The 21,315-nt window shown below is 47.7% G+C and overlaps 1 protein-coding gene across 4 annotated transcripts in view; it reads right to left on the bottom strand.

Moving 5' to 3' along the window:
- Nucleotides 1-2,716: 2,716 nt before the first annotated feature.
- MARCHF2 (membrane associated ring-CH-type finger 2) overlaps nucleotides 2,717-21,315 on the bottom strand; it is a 101,514-nt gene continuing 82,915 nt past the window's right edge. For all 4 annotated transcript variants that reach the window (XM_074978151.1, XM_074978153.1, XM_074978152.1 and 1 more), the window contains 2 exons: nucleotides 12,759-12,968; nucleotides 2,717-3,650 (listed from right to left, as the gene is read on the bottom strand). In XM_074978151.1, the coding sequence (XP_074834252.1) occupies nucleotides 3,492-3,650; nucleotides 12,759-12,968 (369 nt within the window). In that variant the 3' untranslated portion in view covers nucleotides 2,717-3,491. The remainder of the gene's footprint in view (nucleotides 3,651-12,758; nucleotides 12,969-21,315) is intronic.

Here is a 21,315-nt window from a genome sequence, read left to right as displayed (position 1 = left end):
CCCGGCCGCAGCTCCTCAACCTTGGAGCCTACCTGCTCCGCAGTACACTCTGGGTGGCCCTGGGCGAGGAGGCCCTGAGCCAGGCGACCAAAAGCAGCATCATTGCGCCACTTCACTCCCATCTCATGGAGGACCTTCTCCTCCAACAGCTCAAGGAGGTCCCGCAGCTCCTGCTCCATCCAGGAGGCGGCCCTTTATTTTTAGCTCTCTCTGGGAGCCCTGTGGGGACTTGGAGGGGGGACTATGGGGCTCGCGCGGGGGCTGGCTGCTGGCCATGGCTGCGGTGCTGGAGCGTGAGGCTGGAGCATATGCGGAGGCTGCTCCTAGCACACTCTCAGCTTCCTGCCACAGGTTTCCTGCCTGTGTGCAGCTTTAAGGCAGATGGACGCAGGGACCACAGAGCCCCGCTACTGCCGGCTGGAGCGGCCCTGCACTCCACCTGACCGGCACCATGGTGGACCCGTATTTCAAAAAAGCGGAATGTGGAGCATCCACAGGTGAACTCTTTCAACTTATCGAGGGGTAGCCGTGTTAGTCTGGATCTGTAACAGCAACGAAGGGTCCTGTGGCACCTTATAGACTAAAAGAAAAGTTTTCAGCACGAGCTTTTGTGAGCACAGACTCACTTCACCAGATGCATCTGATGAAGTGAGTCTGTGCTCACGGAAGCTCATGCTCAAAACTTTTCTGATAGTCTATAAGGTGCCACAGGACCCTTCGTTGTTCTTTCGATTTAGTTTTCCGAAAGGGGCCTATCTTCCTGATACGGGATCAGGCTTTGGATTGTGACGTCTGCGCCCCATTCCATTGATTTCCTTTCGAAAGAGGGCGTTACGCAAGTGGCCGCTTCTCCCATTCTTTCGAAAGAGGGCCGCTTATTTCGATGTTTTGTGCACATGTAGACACAGCTTTTATGTGCACCTCCATTTTGGAGCTGATGTGCACATAATCAAATGGATGTGGCGGGAGTGAGGTCAAGAGCTTCCGAGGGTGGGACGCAGCTCAGGGCTGTGGCAGAGAGTTAGGGTGCAAGGGCTCTGGCTGGGAGAGTGCAAGCTATGGGGTGGGTCTGGAGAAGAGGAGTTGGGGTGCAAGAGAGGGGCTTTGGGTTTGAGGAGGAGCTCTGGGCTGGGGTGTGGGCTTTACGGTAGGGCTGAGGATTAGGGCTTTGGGGTACAGGAGGGTGCTCCAGGCTAGGTGGGGTAAGGGCTGGGGCTCAGGTTTACCTGGGCAGATTTCTGCAGGGGCTGGTAGGGAGGGGTTCCCCTCTTGCCAGCTGTGGCTGGTGGGGAAGGGTGCCCCCCTTCACCAGCCTTGGCAGCTACAGGGCTTAGGCAGAGAGATCTCTCCCCACTGCAGCCCTAAATCCCAGAGTAATGTTAATGGGAAGCTGCCCAGCCTACAGGAAACAGGCTGTAGTGCAGCGACCCTTCCACACTACTGCTGGTGGCAATGTTCCTTCAGACCTGAGCAGCTGGACAGTGGCAGAAGCTGGCCTGGAGTCCACCTCTGAAGGCAGAACCAATGCTAGCAGCAGTGCAGACTAACAGAGGGCCTGGTATGATAGTGTATTGTCCCCTTTACTTCCACACTGCTGCTGGAAGGGCGCTGCCTTCAGTGCTGGGTGCCCAGTTAACAGCCACCACATGCTGGAAGCCCAGCTCTGCAGTCAGGGCAGAGGTCAAGGTGACATGACACGACACGACACGACACGACACACACACACACACACTGCAACAAGGGGGGCGCAATTTTCTATTCTTGACTCAGGCGCAAAATTAGCTAGTTACTGCCCTGAGTTTGAGAGCTGCAGGGCTAAGGCTCAGTACTGTGCTAGCCAAGCTAAATGTTACCTGTGGGTTCAGTGACTTGAGTCTGAGAATCAGCGCATGGATGCAAGTACAGACCCATAATCCAACCCTGCCTGCTCTTCATTAGTGCCCTTCACACTTGCACTATTTGGATCTCAGAATATTGCTCTCCAAAAGAGCTCTTCTTAATCAGAGCACTTGCAAAGGCCACACTTGCTGAACCTGAGTTACAGAGCTCCTGCAGACTAGCACTGTGTTCCGGGGCGTGAAACCAAGCGCTGTGTCCAGCCGAATATTAAATATAGGCAGGATTCTTTGGAGGTTGAGAAGGGATGAGGCAAGGACTGACGGCCAAAGCCAGGAAGAGGAACATTTCTATTAGACATGCAGGAGGAGTTGCTGAAATCACTTGGCAGATCTGACATAGCAAAGTGCCAAGGGCCACTCGCTAAACACTGTGAAAGCAACGGGGTGCATTTTGGGCTGGGGACGGGAAAAGGGAGTAACTCCTGCCTTGGACTAGACTAGAGTGACCCAGGAGCCCACTCTACCCTGAAAAGCTGTTAGATCCCAGGCCACAATTTCAGTGACTCTCTCCAAATAGCAGCCCCTTCTCTGCTCCTCAGGATGCAGAACATGAGTATGCCCAGTAAGGGCCCTGCAGCAGTTTGTGGTCAGACTTTTCCCTGTGCACAATGTTGATCTCAGAGAACCTGAAAGGGTTACACCGGCCACTGAGAACCCAACCTTACTCTTCAGGGGGTGGCAAAAGTTCCTCTCTCAGATAGTTTTATGCAAATAAGCACCTAGGCACTACTTGTTAGAACCCTATCATCTTCGCACTGTGTTATGGCTAACGGGTGGTAACACAACAGTTGGACACAGGAGAGTCGTGGGGATAAAGTGATAATTTCATATTTTATGAGCTCACAGCTTCAAGTCAGAGTCTTCATATTCTGAAACACTGTGATATTTGCAAGATTACAGTATATTACAATATAAAATGTCTCCATTCAGTATTATAGCATTTTACTCCTTCTGGGACTATAATAATTATTATAAAACACAGCACCTTCTCAAAAGGACAATACCATCACTACAGAGAACAAAGGAGAAAACTTACTGCAATGATCTCAAAACCCATTTAGTGCAAAGGAGGTGGGAACTTTTAGAAACGTCCAATGAGAAGTGTTCTTTAAATGCTCATTTTGAGAAACGGCATAGAGTCAACCTCTGAATGAGATCAGGCTGCCAGCTTCCATACTGAAGCTTAGAACAATGTCTATATCAACATAAACGGACTGAAACACAATATGCATGGCCATTAAAAATATTTATATATAGATACATAGAGGGATTATTTCCACACAATGTATTTAGTTTTAAGAAAGAATTCTGGCATATAAACACCTCTGGCTTTCTGTCTCTGTGGACTCAGAGCCCTTGGGGGCCATCTCACACAGCCAGATGTTTATCAACTGTTTGTCTCAAACTCAAGTAGGCGCTGAGCGCAAAGTCCTTTGGTTGGGATGATTGTTTTGCCAGATCCCTGCAGCCACTGTACACTTTGTCCACAGCAAAAGATTCAATCTGCTTCTCTGCTGATGCTCCTGCAGAGCCACTCTCTGCCTCACCTTGCTCACAGCTGCCCCATTTGGGGGCAACGTGACATGGGATAACTCACACAGTTGTTTCATCTGCATTCTTCTTCATGAGCTTGGTGGAGAGCTGGGAATGCTGGAGAGGATGAGGGCTCTTGGAGTCCGGAATCATTAAGCGGACTTTCTGATTGGTCCTTCTCCACTCTGAATACAGCTGGCAATGATAGCGGAATGAAACCTGATGGACAACAAAGTATCAGTTTAATTACTGAGCTGCCTGGGTCTGCCACAGAATGGTTGGGAGGCAAATGGCTGTGCTCAACAGAACAAAGCTGGGAGAGCTAGTGGGACATCATGACAGCACTCATCCCTGCAAAACATATTCCTGCACACATTCCACATGCCAGCAAAGCCAAGGGAGACAAAACTGGGCCTGACATGGCTGGGACATATCACTTCAGGCCTGTGCTAAGGAATTTCACTGATTAGTTACAAACTCAAGACATGGGGCTCTGTAGGGTTTTTTATTTTAAAAAAAACTGTCCCTAACTAGTACTACAGAGAGCTGGATTTGCTGATACCATATTTCCGGGCTAGGGTTTGCTTGATGTGGTTGGCACCGGCCACAGTGCCCTCTGGAGAGGGTCAATGGAGATAGTTCAGGGTACCAGTGTAAGGGATTGCAACAGGAATCTTATTCCTGTGCATGAGTGAAATAGAGAAATGTTTTTCAACCAAGAGTGCATGTGCCCTTGGGGGTACACTGAGATCTTCCAGGGCTACATCAACTCATCCAGATATCTGCCTACTTTTACAACAGGTTACATAAAAAACACTAGTAAAGTCAATATTATCTAGAAGTTAATTTACACAATGATTTGTTTCTACTGCTTCATATGCCTTATGCTGAAATGTAAATACAATATTTCTATTCTAATTCATTTATTTGATAGTAAAATGGCAGGAAATCAGCACATTTTCAGTAGTCTTCTGTGATATTTTTGCATGTTTATTAAGTAGTTTTTAAGTGAGGTATAAATTGACTGTATGCAAAACATATCTGACTCCTGAAAAGGGTATGGTAATCTGCAAAGGTTGAATGACACTTGTTTCAAGACCTCAGATTACTTTAGGACCACGTTTCTCAACTGATGGTACACGAGAGGTATGCAAGAGAAGACTGGGGGAACTTTTTTTTTTCCCCCTGAAAGAGGGGTGCTTTATAAAAAGAGGTTGATAAACACTGACATAGAGCACCAGATCTGGGGTTAGAATGAACGACCCCTGCAGGCATTCTGGAAGGGGACATCTGACAAGGCTGGCCTATAGCAGGATCGGTATGGTGAGGGACTCACAAGGACAAATCCCTACAATTGGCAGGTGATGTTGGAGCTTGGTCTCATGCTCTGGTTTTTGAAGCTCTTGCAGTAACTTGTTTCCCTGTTTGCCATGACTACACTTTCAGTCTGTCTTAATTTCTCTCTGAAAACATTTCTGTTCCCAGAGGGACTTGTAGTTTCTCCTACAGCTGAGCCAATGTCTCAGTTTGAATCCAGAAGTGAGGTAACTGAAGCCTGCCAGGCTATATGGCAGGATGGACCAGGAATCCCTGAAGCAGGCTGGGACAGTGGACATGGGACTCCACAAACTGTTTCAAATCTGGATGCTGCAGGGAGCCTTGGGCTGTTTTCACACCGGACCTGGGGTTCCCAAAGTTGAAGGGGAGTGGAACATACTTGTTCTGGCCCACCTACAGACCTGTGAACCACCAACCGCCTATTTCCTCCTTGCTTCCAAAGTTCTCCCTCTCTAGTGTGTTTGTGTGTGTGCATGCATGCACTATGCAAAAAGGATGGAGACACAAAACGAAAACAAAGGCCTACATCCAAAAACCCACAGAAAAACTGGACAGAAAACTGTGGAACCACAACACAGGGAGGGGCATAATACTGAAGGAAAGGGGCAGCAATCTATGGGGCCTCCAGCTAAAGAAGGCTGGGAACTTTGGTCAGTTCTTTATGAGTTAGGAAGCAGGGGTGAGCACACAGATACCATGGGACACAACTCTGAATTCAGATGTCAAATTCAGACAGATTGTCCCTTCCCAGGCTATGTGCTCCCGATTGACTGATTCTACATGCCCTGGAGGGCTGCAAGTGGGCAGCATGCAGAATGAAGCTGTTCCAGTAACACTGCCCTGAGCATCCCATGCAAACCTGCGGCAGAGAGCCCAGAAACAATTGCAGTTGAAACTTCTCCCATAGTCTGTGGTGCTTTGTTAACTCCAAGGCAGTAGCAGACAGTTTTAAAGCAGTATTGTTGGACTGGTCTATTAAAATAGAGAGCTCTGCATATTGTGGGTAAGAATGGAAGCTTACAGTTACAATTTCTCAAGTGAGAAGGGAAAGGCAGGTCTTCTCCAGCTTGACTTGAGTCTTACTTTTAAATAGACTACCTTGTGGCCCCTGGCCATTTCTTACAGCTTATATGAAATCCTTTTGGTAGCTTCCCACTTGAATTTCAGTGATCCTAGCTGATTTCCAAGAGACCATTCTATAGCCTAATGCACCTTCCCCCCTTGCCATGACAACGCTACTCTTGCACAGCCCCCGATTAGCTCCTGCTGGCACATTTCATGGCGCCTTAGACGAGGCTGACAGGAGTGCAGATTCCTGTGCTCTTCAAGTGTCTCGGACAGTTATTTTATCCACAATAAAGTCTGAAACAAAGCACTGAGAACCTGAGATTTGTCTTATTTCATAGAACAACAGAGCTGAAAGAGACCTAAAAAAGCCATTGAGTCCAGCCCCCTGCTCCAAGCAGGACCAAACCCATCAGATTAGCCCCGCCAGGGCTTTGTTGAGGCGAGACATAAACACCTCCAGTGATGGAGACTCCACCACGTCCCTGGATAGACCATCCCAATGTTTCACCACCCTCTTAGTGAAAAAGTTTTTCCTAATGTTCAATCTGGACCTTTCCAACCACAACTTGAGACCATTGTTCCGTGTTCTGCCATCCGTGACCACTGTGAACAGCCTCTCTCCAGCCTCTTTGCACCCTCCCTTCTGTAAGTTGAAAGCTGTTATCAAGTCCCCCCTCAGTCGTCTTCTGCAGACTAAACAGTCCGAATTCCCTCAACCTTTCTTCATAAGTCATATGCTCCAGCCCCCTTATTATTTTGGTCACCCTCCGCTGGACCCTCTCCAGTGTATTCACATCCTTCCTATAAATGGGGGTCCAGAACTGGACACAGTACTCTAAATGCAGCCTCACCAAAGCCAAATAAAGGGGAACAATCACTTCCCTGGATCTACTGGCAACGCTCCTCTTGATGCAACCTAATATGCCATTAGCTTTCTTGGCTACAACGGCACACTGTTGACTCATGTCCAGCTTCTCGTCCACTACAACTCCCAGGTCCTTTTCTGAAAAACTACTACCGAGCCAGTTGGACCCCAGCCTGTAAAAATGCTTGGGATTCTTCCAGCCCAAGTGCAGGACTCTGCAACTTGCCCTTATTGAACCTCATCAGACTTCTTGCAGCCCAGTCTTCCAATTTGTCTAAGTCAGTCTGGACCCTGTCCCTACCCTCCAGTGTATCTACCTCTCCCCCTAGCTTAGTGTCATCCACAAACTTGCTGAGGGTGCAATCCAACCCCTCATCCAGGTCATTGATAAATATGTTGAACAGAACAGGACCCAGAACCAAATCTTGGGGCACTCCACTAGAAACCGACCACCATCCCGACATCGAGCCGTTGATCACTACCTGCTGGACCCGACCTTCTAGCCGGTTTTCTATCCGTCCTACCATCCATTTATTCAATCCAGACTCCTTTAACTTGCCAACAAGAATATTGTGGGAGACCGTATCAAAAGCTTTGCTAAAGTCAAGATAAATCACATCCATTGATTCTCCCCTATCCACAGAGCCAGTTATCTCATCATAGAAACTAATTAGATTGGTCAGGCATGACTTCCCCTTCATGAATCCATGCGGACTATTCATGATCACTCTCCCCTCCTCCACGTGCCTCAAAATAACGTACTTGAGGAGCTCCTCCATGATTTTTCCAGGGACTGATGTAAGACTGACCGGTCTATAGTTCCCTGGATCATCCTTCCTCCCTTTTTAAAGATGGGCACTACATTTGCCTTTTTCCAATCATCTGGGATCTCTCCCAATCTTCATGAATTTTCAAAGATAACAGCCAAGGGCTCGTCAACAACATACGCCAACTCCCTCAGAACCCTAGGATGAATTAGGTCCAGGCCCATCGCTTTATGTTCATTTAGCTTTTTTAGATAGCTCCTAACCTGTTCTTTCCCCACCAAAGGCTGTCCACCTTCATCCCACAATGCATCACTTATCGCATTAGTCTGGGAGCTGTCTTTGTCCGTGAACACAGAGGCAAAGAAAGCATTAAGTACTTCAGCTTTCCCTACATCATCTGTCACTGGGTTACCTCCCTCACACAATAGGGTACCATGCCCTCTCTGATCACCTTCTTCTTGCTAACATGCCTGTAGAAACTTTTCTTGTTCTCCTTCACATTCCTCACGCGTCACAATTCCAGTTGCACTTTCGCCTTCCTGATTACTGCTCTACATTCTCGAGCTATACGTTTATACCCCTCCCTAGACATCTGTCCCAGTTTCCACTTTTTATAAGCTCCCTTTTTGTACCTAAGTTTTCCAAGGATTTCCCCATTAAGCCAGTCTGGTCTCCTACCATATTTATTTCTCTTGCTGCGCATCAGGACAGTTTCTTTCTGCGCCTTCAATACGGCTTCCTCAAAATACTGCCAGTTTTCCTTTTCCCTTCATGGTAGCATCCCAGGGGATTCTGCCCATCAGGGTCCCGAAGGAGTTCTAAGTCTGCTTTTCTGAAGTCCAAGGTGCGTAATCTGCTGCTCTCTTTCCTTTCTTTGGTCAGAATCCTGAAGTCTACCATCTCATGATCACTGCTTCCCAGGTTGCCCCCACCTCTACCTTCCCTATTAGTTCCTCCCTGTTTGTAAGCAGCAGGTTGAGCCATGCACGACCTCTGGTTGGGTCCTTCAGCACTTGTACCAAGAAGTGATCCCCAACATTCTCCAGAAATTTCCTGGACTGCTTGTGTGCCGCCGTATTGATCTCCCAACAGATGTCAGGGTAATTGAAGTCTCCCATGATAACGAGAGCCCGCGATCTGGAAACTTCTCTCAGTTGTCTAAAAAAAGCGCCTCATCTACCTCATCATCCTAATTTGGCGGCCTGTAGCAGACACCAACCACCACATTTCCAGTGCTGCCTACACCACTAAGCTTGACCCATAGATTCTCAACAGGCTTTTCTCCCTCTATGTACTGGAGTTCCAAGCAATCATAGTGCTCTCTTACATACAGTGCAACCCCTTCCTCCTTTTCTCCCTTACCTGTTCTTCTTAAACAGTTTATACCCTTTCATGGCAGCGCTCCAGTCATGCGAGTCATCCCACCAAGTCTCTGTTATCCCAAGCAAGTCATAGCTCTTGGACTGAGCCAGGGCTTATAATTCCTCCTGTGGTTGATGCAGCCCTCGATGCCGTCGAGCTCCTACCAGTAATGGACGAACTGGATCAAGAACCGACTGTGGATGAACTGAAGAGAGCCAATCGACAGCACTGCAGCTGGAAAGGCCCCATGTCAGGATGGTATACCACCACAGGTAATCAAATGTGCCGCGGACACACTCCTGGAACCCCTACATGAGCTACTGTGCCTGTGCTGGAAAGAGGGTGAGGTTCCACAGGATGCGCGCGACACTAACATTGTAACGTTGTATAAGCACAGAGGAGACAGAAGCGACTGCAACAACTACCGTGGAATCTCCCTCCTAAGTGTCACTGGTAAACTGTTCGCTCGTGTCATCCTTGGCAGACTCCAGAAGATTGCTGAGAGGGTGTACCCCGAATCGCAGTGCGGATTCCGCTCAGAGAGGTCTACCGTTGACATGGTCTTCTCTCTAAGGCAGCTGCAGGAGAAGTGCAGGGAGCAGAGAAAGCCACTCTACATAGCCTTTATCGACTTGACCAAGGCCTTTGACTTGGTCAGCAGGGATGGTCTGTTCAAACTGCTCCACAAGATAGGCTGTCCTCCACGGTTACTCAAGATGATCCAGTCGTTCCACGAAGACATGAGAGGAACCGTGCAATATCACGGCGCATTATCGGATGCTTTCAGAATCAGGATCGGCGTCAAACAAGGATGCGTGCTTGCTCCGACATTGTTCGGGATCTTCTTCGCACTCCTCCTGAAGCATGCCTTTGGATCTTCAACAGAGGGCATCTTGCTGCACACAAGATCTGATGGGAAACTGTTTAACCTTGCAAGGCTGAAAGCTAAGTCTAAGGTGCGAGAAGTCCTCATCAGAGACATGCTGTTCACAGACGATGCTGCTGTAGTGTCTCACACAGAAGACCAGCTTCAGAAACTGCTGGATCAGTTCTCCAAAGCGTGCAAGGATTTTGGGCTTACCATCAGCCTAAAGAAGACAAAACGTACTCGGTCAGGATGTTGCTGAATCCCCATTAATCAGCATTGACAACTATACGTTAGAGGTCGTCCACGAGTTCGTTTACCTCGGATCCACCATCACTGACACCCTGTCATTGGACACTGAGCTAAATAGGAGGATCGGAAAAGCGGCCACAACTCTGTCCAGACTCACCAAGAGAGTGTGGAATAACAACAAGCTGTACACTCACACCAAAATGCAAGTCTACAGAGCCTGCATCCTCAGCACCCTCTTTTATGGCAGCCAGACTTGGACCCTGTATGCCTGCCAGGAAAAGAGGCTGAACGTTTTCCACTTGCGCTGCCTCAGGCGCATCCTTGGAATATCATGGAAGGACAGAGTGACCAACACCGCCGTCCTCGAGCAAGCTGGAATCCCAACCATGCACACCCTCCTCAGGCAGCGTCAACTCCGCTGGCTTGGCCATGTCCACAGGATGAATGATGGAAGGATTCCAGAAGACATCCTGTATGGTAAGCTAGCCTCTGGCAAAAGACCTCCCGGACTCCCCCAGTTGTGCTACAAAGATGTCTGCAAGAGAGACCTCAGAGAGGTAGACATCGAGCTGGACAACTGGGAAGAACTAGCAGATGACCGCAGCAGATGGAGGCCGGGGTTACACAAGGGCCTTCAGAAGGGCGAGATGAAGACCAGATTGCTAGCAGAGGAGAAGCGAGCGCACAAAAGGCACAGTAAGGACTTGCCAGACACCCACTACATCTGCAAGAGATGCAGCAAGGACTGTCACTCTCGTGTGGGTCTTCATAGTCACAATAGACGCTGTAAATGAAGTCCTCAATTGAAACTTTAAAGGGCGCGATCCATAGTCTATGCAGACTGAAGGATGCCTACTACTTGTTACCCAGGCTTCTGGCATTGGGGTACAAACACCTTAGATAACCAGTCACTCCCCGCCCTCACTACTTGAACCAAAGGTCCACTTTTGTTGTACATTCCTCTTTGCATTTCTTCCCGGCCTCCAAGTTCCTTTCTACCCACAGGGTTTTGGTCATCTTCCCCCAGCAAACCTAGTTTAAAGCTCTCCTCACTAAGTTTGCAAGCCTACTTGCGAAAATGCTCTTTCCTCTCTTTGTTAGGTGGACCCCATCTCTTCCCAATAATCCTTGTGCCCGAACAGCATCCCATGATCAAAGAATCTAAAGCCCTCTCTCCAACACCACCTGCGTAACCATGCATTTACTTCCTCAATTTGACAGTCCCTATCTAGCCCTTCCCCTTCAACAGGAAGGGTGGACGAAAATACCACTTGTGCTCCAAATTCTTTGACCCTTCTTCCCAGTGCCACATAATCTGCAGTAACGCGCTCAAGGTCATTCTTGGCCATATCATTAGTTTCCACATGTAGAAGTAGGAAGGGGTAGTATTCTGAAGGCTTGAGCAGTTTTGTAAGGCTCTTAGTCATCCTGAATTCGAGCTCCTGGTAAAGAGCACACCTCACGAGATTGCAGGTCCGGTCGGCAGATGGATGGTTCAGTCCCTCTTAGGATGGAGTCCCCTACCACCACCACCCATCTTTTTTTTCTGGGGGTGGTCGTCATTGAACCCCCATCCCTAGGACTACACATCCTCTGTCCTGTAGTAGAAGCAGTTCTTTTGCGATTTTCTTCCTGTGAGGCTCCTTCCAAAGCATTCACCACTGCAGAACCAGTGGAGAGTGCCTGAAAGTGATTATTTATCTCTATATCAATGGGGGACTCGTGTACCGGCCTACTTTTTCTTCTAGAAGTTACATGCTGTCAATTCTCCATTTCATCCCTTACCACCTTCCCTGGTTCTTCCGCCTGCCTTGCTTGCAAGATTAAACGCTCCCTTCTGTCAAGGAAATCTTCATCCTCCCTGATTGAGCGTAGGGTCAACGCTCAACTATTTAAAGCAGGAAGACACAGAACTGCCGGACCTTGTACTTCTCTCCCCAAGCTCACTAACCACACCAGTCCCCATGGTGATATTCGGCTTGGTCTGCCCAGTTCTACATCCTACACTGCACACAGTACACCCAAAGGGCATGTTGGAATCCTAGAAGATTAGGGCTGGAAGAGACTTCAGGAGGCCATCTAGTCAATGGCCCTGGTTGAAACAGGACCAAACCCAATTAAATCATCCCAGCTAGAGCTTTGTCATGCCTGGCCTTAAAAACCTATCAGGATGGAGTAAGTGCTAGGACCACAATGGCTTCCAGCTGGCTGTTGAACTGCAAGTGATGCATCTGATGAAGTGGGTCTTTACCCATAAAATCTCATGCTCCAAAAATGTTGTTAGTCTATAAGGCCACAGGACTTCTTGTTGTTTTCACCACCTCCCTAGGTAACATATTCCAGTGCTTCATCTTCCTCCTACTGAAACAGATTTTCCTAATATCCAACCTAGACCTCCCCCGCTGCAACTTGAGACCATTGCTTCTTATTCTGTAATCTGCTGCCACTGAGAATAGCCTACCGTCATGCTCTCTGGAACCCCCCATCCAGGTGGTCAAAGGTTGCTATCAAATTCCCACTCCCTCGCCAGCAGACATTTCCAATGGTGTGCCATGAGCTACCATTTTCACGTGGTATTGACCTCAGCAGATTACATTTTAAAATTTCATTTATTTGTTCTAAGATTTGGGATAGGCTTGGTAGCTATTGGAGGACCTGTAGACACAGCCATGACTGAACTCTGAGTACACAGCTCACCAGATGTTGTGCTCTGAATTCCTGTAGCTCAGAAACTCCTTTAAATATAACAGGGCCCTGGGTTCAGGTACTGGCTGGCACTTAGCATCTATTGCACTGTGCTGTTCACTCACCAGTGTCCAAAGGATGTAGATAGTAAAAAGTGCAATAGTAAGTGCTATGAGCCCAATGGCTTCCAGCCGGCTGTTGAACTGCAAGTGATCCTGGGCACCCCGAAGACACAGCCAGCCCGAGATTGCTGCCAGAGGAGTAATGAACAGAAAACACACCATGTCACAGAAGAGGGTCCTCTTCTCATTACGAGGGCCAGGATCCTTCAGCCACTGCAAGAAGAAAAGGGAACAGTGATTAGTCAGTGATACACAAGAGCTAATGCAAACAAACGTGCGGAAGCAAAACATAGGCTGCTATTCTGCAGAGTTTGCTTCTCATTATTTGCGCCCTTTAAATGCACCTGGTGCTTTACAGCAATGCTTCCTGAAGCCTTATGAAATCTGGTTAAAAATGCAGAACATGTTTTTCAATACTAACCACAAATGTAGGAGGTGCTAACACATCTGTGGATCTCGAGGGAAACACCAGACTAAGAGTGCTCAAAGCTGAGTGCTGCTGCTCTGCAGACAGAGCAGCAAAGGACAACCTGCTGCTGCTGGAGATGGCATCTCAGACACAGAGTGCAGATCTTTCTAAGAGATGTTTACTGTAATCTTATAATGGGAATGAACCAGCCTTTTCTTCCTCCACAGTTTGTGCAGGATTCATTGCTCTGGCAAGGAGGATTAATCTCTTGGATTAAAAGATTTTGTTTTAGGCCCGGAATCCAATCTAGCTGGCTCTTGAACCGGGGCAGGGAGCTGAGAGGAGGCAGGAGTTCTGCTCACTCTGCCAGCATCAGACAGTTCTTTCACTGAATTAGAGCGCAAATACATCCTCCACAGGGTGCTGAACCTGAGTGATCTCAAACATGCCACAACAGTCAGAACACAGCAGAGCTGGTTAGAACATTTCTAACAAAATCATGGACACAGTTTGATTTTGCCGAAAATCTGATGGAACTTGGCATGGCTCTGACAGAAACCTACCTGGTTTTCCAGCAGTCTGTCCACCCTGGGCTCCCTGTCACAGCCCACCAAGCAGACAGCCCAGGGGTAAGACGCTGTTCCCGTCTGGAGAATCTAAATGTTTCTGGGATTTATTCCTAATGAAGCCTTTCATGAAATCGAACTGTCTTTCTCTGCAAGTTCTAAAACAGTGAGATCTCCAAAACTTTGCATCACCTTGGGCCTCAGCCAGGTCCTGCAGCCCTATGCCCCTGTCGATGCTGAGCCAGAGCTTTCTGTTAAATCATAGAATCACAGAGCTGGAAAGGAACTCAAGAGGTCATCAAGTCCCACCCCCTGCCCCAAGCAGGATCAATCCCACTGAAGGAACAATTCACTCCAAGCAAGGAATTCGGGATGTTGTCATCTCCTCAGAGGCACCAAACTGGAGCAAAACAATCCATGATGAAGAAACTAAGTTGGCCACCAGGATGAGAAGAGACCACATAGGACGTGCACTGAAAGCTTCTTGTCTGAACATAGCAGGTTGGTTGCTGAGTGTTGGCAAACCAAGTCCAGACAGGTGAGACAACTCAGACCCACCTTCTCTCCTAGCGTGCCCTCTGCCAAAAGCTCTGACTGAGCTGTAAAACAACTCCAAGTACTAGAAAAGCGTTCCCCAGAGTGCTCAATTGCTCTTCCAACAGGTCTCAGGCAAGCCTCCAATGCTGGGGAAGGGATGCTGCTATTTGTTGAAATAAAGCTATGGGCAAAGAAACTAAAACCTGTTTGACTTTGAGCTTTGTCATTTCCATCATTTTGGGATGAGCTATCTGCAGCTACATTGCACGACCATCTCCAAGATGCCAGTCAAAGCAAGAAACATGGATCAGGAGACTCACCAGACAAAGAACTCACTGCCATGATTCTCCTTCCCTTCTCTGTGACCTTGCTCCCCTTCACCCGCTATGCATTTGGTGACAGAGTGATTTCCCCCACAAAGAACCCTTGTTCTGTATTACGAGCATAAACCTGTGTAAATGTTCTCCTTCTAGTTAATCAATCCGAAGATAGGAAGCTGTTTGAGTATGAACCCAGTTCCTTCCGACTTCCCAGACAGAGGATGCTGGTACCACGTTATTTGTTTTTTGTGAATGGTCTTGCTTTGGTAAAAGTGCTGGGTAATCTTTATGTTGGACACCAAGTTTTACAACAGGAATTGCTCTTCTCTAGGGCTGTATTATATTTAACCTTGTTTAAAGAAGAAAAGAAAAGAAGGAAGGACGCCATGGGTGCGAGCCACACTCCAAGTTTCCACGATGAAGTGTAACGTAGACCAAGCTTTCGGCTTCCTGTGCTCCAGGACTGTTGGGTTTCTTCTCATTCAAAAATTATTGAACAAACAAAAGAAAGAAGAAAGAAATTGTCACATAACGAAATTGTCACAGTAGAGGGAAGGAAAGACAGCCCAAGAGAACCAGTGGCCATGCAGCCATAAGACTCGTAACAGAGAAGACTGCAGTGAGGACAGTTCTATGGTAGGGTCACTGGGAAGGAAGAGTCCAGAAAAGCAACTGCGCCATAGTTAATGGTATAATTAAAAATTCACCACAGGATAACAAGAGCTTAAGCTTATGTCTCCCCTGTCTACCACAGGAGATCCTTCTGCAAAGGATTCCCTGGGTACACACTGCTACAGGGGCAGACTGAGCCAACAGGACAGTGGTTAGGCACCCGCAGGTACAGGCTGAGCATGATAGCAAGAGGGCCAGAGGAACCTCACCTCCCATGTGCCTCACAGACCCACTCCCTCACCGGTCACTGGGCAGAACTCAGCTGGACAGGCTGGTGTTTGGCGAAGGGCAAAGCTTGGAGAAGAGCTAGAGACCTTGTGGCTGCAGGGATGCGCGTGCCAGCAGCCAGGGTGAGCAAGCATCTGGAAGCTGCTCTGGCCTCACTGTGCTGCTAGCAGGGCCACTGGGGTATTTTACAGTTGCCCAGGATGGCAGAGCCCCAGCAGCTGATGTCTTCTTCCTCTGCTCGCTTGTAGGAGTTGTGCCACTACCCTAAGCTATCTGATAGCAGTAGGCTACAGCCCTGTCCCCTGGGTCGCACTGCTCAAGGACTCCACCAGCATGGCTATAGTGCTGCCACCTGAGCACCGCCTGACCAGCCACAGCAGTGACACTCTCACTCTTCCCTCCCCTTGGACTAATTTGCTGCTCACCACACTATGCAATTTTTGGAAAGTCACGGGAGATGGGACTGATTCCAGAAGACTGGAAAAGGGCAAATATAGTACCCATTTATAAAAAGGGGAACAAGAATAACCCGGGAAACTACAGGCCAGTCAGCTTAACTTCTGTGCCAGGAAAGATAATGGAGCAGGTCATTAAAGAAATCATCTGCAAGCAATTGGAAGGTGGTAAGGTGATAGGGAACAGCCAGCACGGTTTTGTTGAAAAGAGATCATGTCAAACCAATCTAATAGCTTTCTTTGATAGAATAACGAGCCTTGTGGATAAGGGAGAAGCGGTGGATGTGATATACCTAGACTTCAGTAAAGCATTTGACATGGTTTCACATAATATACTTATCAATAAACTACTCAAATACAACTTAGATGGGGCTACTATAAGGTGGGTGAACAACTGGCTGGATAACCGTACCCAGAGAGTAGTTATTAATGGCTTTCAATCCTGCTGGAAAAGTATAACTAGTGGGGTTCCACAGGGGGTCTGTTTTAGGGCCGGTTCTGTTCAATATCTTCATTAACGATTTAGATATTGACATAGAAAGCGCATTTATTAAATTTGCAGATGATACCAAGCTGGGAGGGGTTGCAACTTCTTTGGAGGATAGGGTCATAATTCAAAAGGATCTGGATAAACTGGAGAAATGGGCTGAGGTAAACAGGATGAAGTTTAATAAGCCCAAATGCAAAGTGCTCCACTTAGGAAGGAACAATCAGTGTCACACATACAGAATGGGAAAGGACTGCCTAGGAATGAGTACAGCAGAAAGTGATCTAGGGGTTATAGAGGACCACAAGTTAAATACGAGTCAACAGTGTGATGCTGTTGCAAAAAAAAGCAAACATGATTCTAGGATGCATAAACAGGTGTGTTGTGAACAAAACACGAGAAGTCATTCTCCCACTCTACTCTGCACTGGTTAGGCCTCAGCTGGAGTAGTGTGTCCAGTTCTGGGCACCACAGTTCAGGAAGGATGTGGAGAAATTGGAGAGGGTCCAGAGGAGAGCAACGAGAATGATCAAAGGTCTAGAGAACATGACCTATGAAGGAAGGCTGAGAGAACTGGGCTTGTTTAGTTTGGAAAAGAGAAGATTGAGGGGGGACATGATAGCAGCTTTCAGGTATCTAAAAGCGTGTCATAAGGCAGAGGAAGGGAACTTGCTCTTCCTTGCCTCTGAGGATAGAGCAAGAGGCAATGGACTTAAATTGCAGCAGGGGAGGTTCAGGTTGGACATTAGGAAAAAGTTCCTAACTGTCAGTGATCAAACACTGGAACGAATTGCCAAGGGAGGTGGTAGAATCTCCATCACTGGAGATATTTAAGAACAGGTTAGATAGATGTCTATCAGGGGTGGCTTAGACAGTACTTGGTCCTACCATTGGGGCAGGGGGCTGGACTCGATGGCCTCTCGAGGTCCCTTCCAGTCCTACTATTCTATGATTCTATGCAGGTGAGATCCTGCTCACTACCCTCTCTCTTTGCAGTGTGCCTCAATCAGCCATGCTGCAGCCTCTGCTTCCTTCAATACCTCCTTCACCAAGTGCACCAAGCAATGCTACAAACCCCATTCACATCACGTGGGTCTGGCTATTCCACCAGAGGGAAGTGCAGTTTTGCTAGGATTCCAGCTGAAGGCATATCCACTGAGGAGGGAGTAGCAAGCTGAGTACTTGGGCAGGGAGAAGAAGAGGACAGGGAGCTGGGCATGACCTAGAGCAGTGGCACAGTTGCTGAATGAGGGCTGAGCAAGAAAAGGCTGGCTTCTGGGGTTCTGCTTTCTGCCAGTGCCCCACAGACAGTCCAGGATCCCTCCAACCAGCCCTCTTCAGGCTGCACTCTCCAATTGAGGCAGCACGTTGCTGTCCACTGGCCTGAAGGGTGGCAGCGATGGATGGGTGAGAAGAGGCGATGGAGACATAAGCCTCTTAAACCACTTCCGAAGATCAGGGAGACAAAAGTGTATCGATGAAAACTACTTCTCTGAGCAGCTGTCTGTTGGTGGCTCTAGTGTATTTATTCCACTCATTTCTCCTTCTGTTAGCAAATCGCCAGCCCTGTTGCCATTGTGCTCAGCCTGTACCTGAGGGTGCCTAACCCCTGTCCTGTTGGCTCAGTCTGCCTCGGCAGCAGTGGGTACCCAGGGAATCCTTTGCAGCAGGAGATCCCATGGGAAACTGGAATAACGTTAGAGAACACAGGTAGGGTGTGGATAGGCTGCAAAGGGCAATGAATGTGAACATAAGCAGTGTATGTCTGATGTGACAAATGAGTAACAGAGACATGGTCGAAGCAACAGTCTAGGACCACAATCTTTGAGGAAGCATCCTGAACAGATATGAAACAGAAGGGGGAGGGGAGAGCAGCGGGGGGCTGTCTCATTACCATGTAAACTTAGAATCACAGGGTTAAAAGGGACCACAAGGGTCACCTGGTCTAAAGGCGTGTCAAGATGCAGGATTCATTATTTCTAAACCAACAGAGACAGATGGCTGCCCAGCCTCTTTTTGAAAATTTCTAGCAAAGGAGCTTCCATGATCTTCCTAGGTGCCTGTTCCATTGTCCTGCTGCTCTTACAGTTACAAAGCTTTTCCTGAGATTTAATCTAAACTTGCTATGCTGTAGCTTGGATCCACAGCCCCTTGTCCTGCCCTCCATAGCAAGAGAGCAACTTTGCTCTCTTTCATGGTAGCCTTTCAAGTATGTGAAGAACGTTATCCTGTCCCACCTCAATCTCCTCTTTTCCAAACTAAATATATCCAGTTCCTTCAGACTTGGCTCACGTGGCTGCATTCCATCCCATTCATCATCTTTGTTGCTTGCCTCTGTTTCTAGTTTCTCCACATCCTTTCTATAGGACGGTGACCAAAATTGGACAAAATACTCCATCTGAAACCTAATCAGCACCAAGCAGAATGGTACTATCACCTCCCATAAGATGCATTCAGTCTCTTTGCTAATGCAACCTAATACTGCATTTGCCTTTTTTTCCCCCCTTGGAGTAGCGGGGAAGGGTAACTATCAAATTCTGACTCATGTTGAAGCTAAGATCCACCACAATTCTCAGACCCTCCTTCCCAGTGCTACTGCCAAGCCAGTTATCCCACATTTGGAATTTCCCTTTTCCAGTCTCCTGAAATCAATTCTGCCCATGACTTTTCAAAGACGATAGCTAATGGCTCATATATCTCCTTTATCAGCTCCTTGAGTATTCTGGGATAAATTTGATCAGAGCCTGGTGACTTGAAGACATCTAACTTTTCAAAGTCATTTTTAACTTATTCTTTTCCTGTTTCAACTTCTGAGGGCTAGGCATCTAGGGGATGTCAGTGTGAGAGGCAGAGATTGAGCTGGGACAGGAGACAGGTCTCAAGCAGAGAAATATTGGTAGTAGAGTGGAGTAGATTGGCAAGAAAAAGGGAAGACACTATTCAGCACACACACACTTTTGCCACAGACAACCCATCACAGCTTCTGGGCATCAGAGAGACCTAACTGAGAATATTTGGAATTAATTCCCCCAGATAAAGAAAGAATGTTTCCAGTGTATGCAATGTAAGAAGACCATGCTGGGCCTAGCTGCAAGGATGAAACATAAGGAAAATTAATTATTGGGAGAAAATTATGTGTATAAAGCTGTGGATATGGCTGAAGAAGAGCAGACTTCAACTCCCTGAGAGAACCGATGGGCAGGAGCCCCTGGGAAGCTAAAATGAAGGGGAAAGGAGTTCAGGAGAACCGGCACTATTTTGAAGGCAGCACAGGAACAGCCATCCTCATTGCGCAGTCAGAAAAGCAAATATGGTAGGCAACCAGTTTGGTTATCAGGGAAGTCCTTGGCAAGCTTAAAGTCAAAAGGGATGTACATAAATGGAAACTTGAACAGATGACTAAGGAGGAGTATAAATATAGTGCTGTAGAATGCCGGGGAACAATCATAGAGTCATAGAGCTGGAAGGGACCTCAGGAGGTCATCTGGTCCAGCACCCTCCTTCAAGCAGGATCAACCCCCACTAATCCATCCCAGCCAGGACCTTGGCAAGCTGGAACTTAAAAACCTCTAGGCATGCAGATTCCATCACCTCTCTAGGCAACGCATTCCAACGCTTTACCACCCTCCTGCTGAAGTAGTTTTTCCTAATATCTAACCTACACCTTTCCTTCTTTAACTTCAGGCCATTACTCCTTGTTCTGCCATCAGACACCACTGAGAACAATTTCTCACCTTCCTCTTTAGAGCTCCCCTTCAGGAAGTTGAAGGCTGCTATTAAATCACCCCTCAGTCTTTTCTTTAAACTAAACAAGCCCAAATCCCTCAGCCTAACCTCACAGATCTTGTGCTCTAGCCCCCTTATCATTTTTGTTGCCCCCTGCTCGACCTGCTCCATCAAATCCACATCCTTGTTATACTGGGGGGCCCAGAACTGGACACAATATTCCAGATGTGGCCTCACAAGTGCTGAATAGAGGGGAACAACTACTTCTATAGATCTGCTCGAGATGCTCCTCCTAATGCACCCTAGGATGCTGTCAGCCTTCTTGGCTACAAGGGCACACTGTTTACTCATATCCAGCCTTTCATCCACCATAACCCCTAGGTCTCTTTCCGTTGTATAGGCCAGTTGGTCCCCAGCCTACAATAAAGCTTGGGACTCTTCCGTTCCAGGTGCAGGACCCTATACTTCTCCTTGTTGAACCGCATCAGATTTCTTTTGGCCCAGTCCTCCAATTTATCCAGGTCCCTCTGGATACTCTCTCTACTCTCCAACGTATCTACCTCCCCCCTAGTTTTGTATCATCCACAAACTTGCTGAGGGTGCAATCCAGTCCTGTATCCAGGTCATTAATAAAAGATGTTCAACAATACCGACCTCAGAACCGAGCCTTGTGACACTCCGCTTGAAACCAACTACCACGCAGATAATGAGCTATTGACCACTACTCGTTGGGCCTAACCATCAAGCCAGCTTTCTATCCATTTTATAGGCCAAGGACTCAATCCATATTTCCTTAACTTATGGGCAAGAATGTTGTGGGAGACTATATCAACAGCTTTGCTGAAGTCAAGGTATATCATATCCCCTGAGTTCCCCGTGTCCACAGAGCCTGTTACCTCCTCATAGAAGCTAATCAGATTGGTCAGGCATGAGGGAGGTAGCCTGGTAACTTGCCCTGGTGAATCCATGTTGGATACTTTTATTCACTTTCCCCTCGTCCAAGTGCTCCAGAATGGATTCCTTGAGGATTCCCTCCATTATTTTCCCAGGGACTGAGGTAAGGCTGACCAGTCTATAGTTGCCTGTAACTATATCAGAACCAATCAGGAAGGTGAAAGCACAACTGGAACTGTAAACTAGCAAAGAATGTGAAGAGTATC

This window comes from Carettochelys insculpta, chromosome 27, assembly GCF_033958435.1.
Source record: "Carettochelys insculpta isolate YL-2023 chromosome 27, ASM3395843v1, whole genome shotgun sequence".
Lineage (NCBI taxonomy): Eukaryota > Metazoa > Chordata > Testudines > Carettochelyidae > Carettochelys > Carettochelys insculpta.
The sequence above is the reverse complement of the archived record's forward strand: the minus strand, read 5'-3'. Positions and strand labels throughout refer to the sequence as shown.